The sequence below is a fragment of the Hydra vulgaris genome, chromosome 02, assembly GCF_038396675.1.
Source record: "Hydra vulgaris chromosome 02, alternate assembly HydraT2T_AEP".
Classification (NCBI taxonomy): domain Eukaryota; kingdom Metazoa; phylum Cnidaria; class Hydrozoa; order Anthoathecata; family Hydridae; genus Hydra; species Hydra vulgaris.
The window spans coordinates 58,675,404-58,682,500 of record NC_088921.1 but is presented as its reverse complement, the minus strand read 5'-3'; the positions used below and the strand labels follow the sequence as shown (position 1 = coordinate 58,682,500).

General features: G+C 26.3%; 1 protein-coding gene across 2 annotated transcripts in view; it reads right to left on the bottom strand.

The window, feature by feature from the left end:
* LOC100198100 (low-density lipoprotein receptor-related protein 6) overlaps positions 1-4,858 on the bottom strand; it is a 60,928-nt gene extending 56,070 nt beyond the window's left edge. For both annotated transcript variants that reach the window (XM_065791527.1, XM_065791526.1), the window contains exon 1: positions 4,429-4,858. In XM_065791527.1, the coding sequence (XP_065647599.1) occupies positions 4,429-4,516 (88 nt within the window). In that variant the 5' untranslated portion in view covers positions 4,517-4,858. The remainder of the gene's footprint in view (positions 1-4,428) is intronic.
* Positions 4,859-7,097: the final 2,239 nt, after the last annotated feature.

The window sequence follows — 7,097 nt, the reverse complement described above, 5'->3', positions numbered from 1 at the left end:
AAGTATGTCATGTTGGGTCTCAAAAAAAGCAAAATATTATAAAATTTTCAAAAATAACAATTATTTAAAAAAAAAATTGTTATTTTATAGTTAATTGAAGAAAAAATGACCTTTTAAACTAAAAATGAAAAAAGTTTATTTTTTTAAATTATAATTTCAAAAAAATCTTAAATAATAATTTTTTTATAAAATAATTGTTATTCCGGTCTTGCATTTTAGTTTTTACTTTTTGTATATATATATATATATATATATATATATATATATATATATATATATATATATATATATATATATATATATATATATATATATATATATATATATATATATATATATATATATATATATATATATATATATATATAATATATATATATATATATATACCTTCATACATATATATATATATATATATATATATATATATATATATATATATATATATATATATGTATATACCTTCAGAATTAAATAATATATCGTACCAAGAACGCCTTAGATATTTTAATTTAACTAGTTTGGATATTAGACTACAGCATGGAGACTTAATCCAAATATATAAAATTGTTCATAGGTATGATAAAATTCAATGATCAAATTTTACATTTCCACTCATTGATAAACCTGGGATTCATACACATATGCAAGCGCATAAATTGAATATTGAACTAATAAAACATTGTCCAGCAAGATTTAATTTTTTTACAAACAGAGCTGCGAAATTGTGGAATACCTAATGCTATATAAACTCATTTAAGGCTATTTTAATATCCAGATATGATTGCTAACGTTTACATTCACAATGGCATTGTAGCCAGCAACGTTAACAATTAAATGCTTGTTTGGTGTTTTGTAGTTGTCCTACTAAAGAAATGACTTTGTTTGTATGGTTATGTTTATAGTAACGACTGCAATAACCTAGTGATAGGTTCTGCAGGGATTTTATTATTATTATTATTATTATCATACTTCCAGTTAACTCATATTCTTTATTTCAACGAATTGCTTTAAAAACACTGTAATTTCTAGTAGTTGTGTCATAATTTTGCAACAGAAAATTACTTTACAAACAAACATAATGAAATTTAAACAACTTTAAACTTATTTCTTAACAAATAAACTTAAATTTTAACAAATTTAACCTTTGCACTGGTAGAACATAAATCAAAGCACCTAATTAGAATACTAGTTTGTTTGGTATAGACTTTTACATCTTTAACTGTCTCAAGGTTATTCGACAATTTTTAACTATATATTACTTATTTTTTGATATTTAAATTTAATTTATGACTATATATCATATATACTGTGTTTCTTGGTATTAAAAAACATGCCAATTAAAGATGATTCCTCCCTAATAATGCCAAGTGATTTTTAAAAAGAAAACCAAAAAGTTTTACTTATTTGTTTTCTTTTTGGTAATATGTACTATATTACCACTATGCTGGATATATAGTACATATTACCAGCATAGGCTTGCAAATTTAGAAAGATGCCAACTATATTACATCCAATACATAATTTTAATATTGTTAAAACCAAGTTACATAAAAAAATCTTTTTAAAAATTTGGTAACAAAATAACATTTCCAAACTCCAAAACTAATTGATTTTGTTTCCTGTTATTGAACAGACATTCAAAGATTACCACACCAAAATACAAGCAAAAAAGCTTTTTATATAAATACTTTTATCTAGTGATTTGCAGAATAACATCTAGCAATTACCACAGCTAAATACTTTACTGAAATCTTTAAAAAAGGCAAATGCGTGAATTTTAAAAAGACACTCTATATACACCTCTAGATGTGTAGTAGTGAAGTTTTTTTAAAACAAATTGTGATGTTGACAAGTGTTTCTGTTTGTAGGGGCCATCAGGTCCAACTGCATTTCCTAGTTACGGAGTTTTTATTGCTGTAGATTTATCAGTATAATTTAAAATAATACTTTAACCTTCTAACATGGGTATATTTATTTTATTTATAAAGCTGAGATAGCAATAACTTGTACATTTAGCACTTTGAGTTGCAAAAAAATACATCAACCCCCCCCCCCCCCCTTTTAAATATCTTTTATTGCAATTGACCCTTACAACTTTTGATTTTTTTACATACTAGCATATTACAATTACTAGAAGCACCTCCAACAATAGTTCATTGCTTTATGGTTATTGATCTGAGACAGATAGTTCGAGATCTTTTTTGAATCTGTATAAACACAGGTCAGAAATTGGCCTTTTAGGTTTCATTTTGGAACACCCTAAATATTTATATAGATTCTTTATAACAAACCTTTAAGCTTCATAGAACTGTAAAAATTAAAATCCTGCAGGTGGCACATTTTGCTGAGCTAACTCTAAGTTGATCTTTATATTATTAAATATATTATTTTGTATGTAAATCTTGGTATTAATAAAAAAGAGAAGTATCCAAAAATAGCTGCGATTTAAGCTTTCGAACAAGAGTACTTCAAAATTCAGAAAAACTGCCCCGTTTGAGGGGGCATAAGCATTTGAAAAAATAATTTTGTTAATTCTTAGCCCAAATAGAAATTCATTGACAAATTTCAAGTTTCATAAAAAAACTATGTGCACTTTAGAAGGTATGGTCATTTAAAATTTCAAACTTTCTAGTTTTTTTGGAAAGGGGAGGGGGATCAAAAGTTTTTTGGTCATAACTCTTGAACTGTAATTTTATATTTTTTTTAAATTTGAGTTCTATGAACAAAATTAGATTACCTATGAGATTGTACAAAAAAAATTTTAATGTTTTTATTTGCCCCATTTGGGGTCGGTGCCCCAAAAACGTTGTGTATTCCATGTTCCTAGATTTTATTTTTAATTTTTTTTTGACAGAAAACCATTATTTGATGTTAGTATTAGTATGCAATAATTTAAGGTTTGCACTATTTCAGGAAGTTTCTTTACTTGAACATGAAATTTTGTAGGTCCCCCCACTTTAAATGGTTTTTCAGAAAATGTGCCACCTGCAGGATTTTAATTTTTACAGTTCTGTGAAGCTTAAAGGTTTGTTATGAAGAATCTATATAAATATTTAGGGTGTTCCAAAATCAAACCTAAAAGGCCAATTTCTGATCTGTGTAAAACAGATTTTTTGCACATTATTAAGCTTGAATTTGTTTATTATGATGCTTGCAATATCTAACCATATTTTCAAAAATATCACTCTATTTTTACAGCTTTACCTAAAAAATCTACTGCTTAAGGCATTCTTTGTGATGTCAAATTTATTTTTAATATAGTCATTTAATTGTGTGAAATATTGGCAGTAACTAGACCAGTACTAAGTACAAATATGGATTTCAGCAAGTCTACTTGCAAAGTCTACTTGCAAAGTCTACTTGCAAGTCTACATATACAACCAAAAATCTACAATATGTTAAGTGCTTTATAAAGACTTGAAAAGTTTTCAGACTGATAAATAGTTCTAAACAGATATTTTGTAATAATAACAAGTACAATTGTTCTTATTATATTAATTTATTATTAATCTATAATACAATAGTGGCTCCTCATTATGAATATTGTGCCTCAATCTTTTTTAAATACAAATGAAGGTGATATTAAAAAACTTCAGAAGTTGCTGAATAAAGCTTTGAGACATTCTCAAATGTGATTGGTATTCACATTGTAAAGAAATGTTGGAGAAAATTGGATGGTTATCAGTCAAGCAGAAAAACATATTTGAGGTTTTGAATTTTGTTCATGAGGTAGTTACTAATCTAAATAATAAAATATATGTGAATATGTTCAGAAAGAACAGTGACTTAAATAAATACAATACAAGAAACACAAATAATTTTCATATGGAAATGCAAAACAATATAAATGGGAAGAAACTTATTTTTTTTTTAATGGACTCAAGCTATATAATTCAATACCTGAAGAAACAAAAAAAAAAAAAAAAAGTTTTAAACCAAGTGTAATGAAATTTAAAATTAATTATAAATTAATTAAAAATAAATGGACAGATTATACATAGACTTATCAAGGCTATAGTGTCATGATTAGTGAATAAACAGGTGTAATTTTCAAATAATAATAATAAGTAGACATTAGCATTAAATCTCAATTTAAGATAGCAATTTTTCAATTTTAAAAGCCTAATTTAAGACTTGAACAAAACAAGAACACAAACAACGTTATTATTATTATCATTATTATTAATATTATTAACACTTGTAATATATATATATACATATATATATATATATATATATATATATATATATATATATATATATATATATATATATATATATATATATATATATATATATATATATATATATATATATATATATATATATATATATATGTATATATATATATATATATATATATATATATATTTGATACTTATAAAAAATATACATTGATACCTACAAAAAATAATTTATTCATACCTCTTTTATACTGTTGATCGCAGTAACATTTTCTTAATATTATTACCAAGAAATAGGTTATTTTTGTCAATTTAAAAATGTCACACATTATAGTTACTCAGTCAATTGTAAAATTAAAAAGTAAAAGGTTTATTTAAAGCCTTTTAGCATATCTTTTTCAAAACATATTTTATCCTCTACAAAAACTTGTAGTTTAATTATATATCAAAAACAATGGCAAATATAAATAGTGCTCATCTGGAATTTCTCTTTTCCGATACACATTAAATTTTGTATAAACAAATTGGAATAAAATTGAGGACACTAAAATTTAAATGTAAAGCTCGATGTCCCAAATGAAGGGTAAAAGACTTTCTTTTTAAACCAGCATAAAAATGATTTATTTAATATCCCATTCAATCCAGAGTCGGATAATAAAAATTGAAAGCCCTGGGTAGTACGGTGATTTGCAGAATCACTATTTTTCTGTAGATCCTAGGAAAAACTGAGCTCATTTATTTATTTCTAAATAATTACTCTGTTTTTATTTAAATAAAAAGAGAGATAAAGTGGTTTATGAATTTTAAAATCTTGGACCCAATTTGATAAAACGTTTACAAAGGTGTGCAGTTTATCATTTAATTAGACTAAACGGGGCGACTGAAAAAGTGCGAATTTCATAACAGCGTATCTGTGTAAGTACAAACTGGCATAAATGCGAACTCGCGTAATTGCGAACTTGCATAAGTGCGAATTGGAATTGGCATAAATGCGAACTGACATAAGTGCGAAGCAGTTAAAAAAGTTGACATAAGTACAAATCGGCATAAATGCGAAGCATAAAAATGGCATACGTGTAAACTGGCATATGTGCGCCAAAAAATTTTGCAAAAACTGACATAAGTGACACAATTCTCACTTTTGCCAGTTTGTACTTATGCAAGTTTTTGAAACTATTGTTATGAGTGGTGGAGCGTCTGTTATGCAAAAAGTTGATGATTTTCTCCTTATTATCTGGAATTATGTTACAATCATGCTTTACATCTAGCAGTTATAAATTCAATTTAAACTGATGATGATAATAATGATGATACTGATGCTGCAGTTGATAAAGTTTTGAAGATAAATATGCTTATTCAGAATTTGAATCTGATTTGGAAAATGAAGTACATGAACAGGAAGAGCTGCAATTGAATATTTTAATTAACAATACAATTGAAGGCAATTCTAAATTATCTTTACATTTGTATTTCAAAACATTGGACTTCAAGATGGAATACAATAAAATTGTGGTAAAACGATTTTTATGAATAAAAGAGCGTTATTAAAAAGACTTTATTAGAACTAAACTTAACTCAAAAAATCCTTTTTTACTGCCTGTAATTTTGTTACAAAGAAAAGAAATAGGTTGTCAAGCGAAACATTGAATGCACTATGTTTTCTAAAACATCTAAAATATCTACCTCCAAACATATAAATGTTTGGAGGTAGATGTTCCATGTCTGGAAGTTAGCTAACTCAAAGACCAAACATAAAAAAACGCTGAATCCGTCGTTGAATCTGGTAATTGAAAATTAGAATCCACTCTGACACTGAGTTTCTGTAAGACAAATGACACTGAAACTTATGTTGTTTAACATTAATTTTAGATTATCAAGCTTCATGCTTGTAATGTCAATACTTAGTAATGACATGTTAGATGTCTTAAAAAAGTCTCTTGGACATTAAAAAAATTTATTTCAAATGCAAATATTATCGAAGATGTTTTTATCAGGAATAATCTCTTTAGTAAAGAGTCATTTGTCATTGCTTGAAAAAATATTTAAATAGTTGAAATTATTAGTTAGCGCCATTTAATCTTTTTTATATATATATATATATATTGGGTCATGTCTTCCTCTACCGTAAAGAAGCCCCAACCGTGTTTTTTTTTAAAAAGGAGAAGGGTACGACAAAAGTTGTAATTATTAAATTTATAATTATTTTATTTATAATATTTATGTAATCATGCTATTTTTAAAAACTGAAGATATTAAATTGAAGAAACTTAAGAATTGTTAATTAATTTTTTTAATAACAGTCTTGATAAATGTTTACTTGTTTATTTATTGATTGCAGGTTTTATTTTTGGATGAATCACATTTCGAAGTGCAAGGCCAGTAATCAAAGTTTGTTTGTCGCTCTGATGGTGAGCCTATAAGGCCTGGACACATTGAACAATATGCCAAGTATCCAGAAAAGAAGATGTTATGGGGTTGTTTCTTTGCTGTTGGACCAGGAACACTCTATCCAGTTATTAGCATGGTGAACTCTGATACTTACAATGAGGTTCTGCAAACACATTTAATTCCTGAGATGTTAAAAGTGTTTCCAAATGGGGACGGAATATTCCAGCAGAGTTTAGCCAAAAGCCATACATCCAAAAAAAGTCAGAAGAAATTAATATTAAAACACTAAAATTGCCTGGCAACTACATAGATTTCAAACCAATTGAGAATCTCTGGACAATTATAAAAAAAAGACTGAAAACACGATTGCCCAATTAAAAACAGGCTTACCACCACTATTATTCATATTTGGTTTGAAGACCCAGAATTCCAAAACATTTGTAAAAATTTGGTAGATTCTATGTCAAATTGTGTGCAGAAAGTCATAGCAGCACTTGGAGGACGAACAAAATATCAATGTAT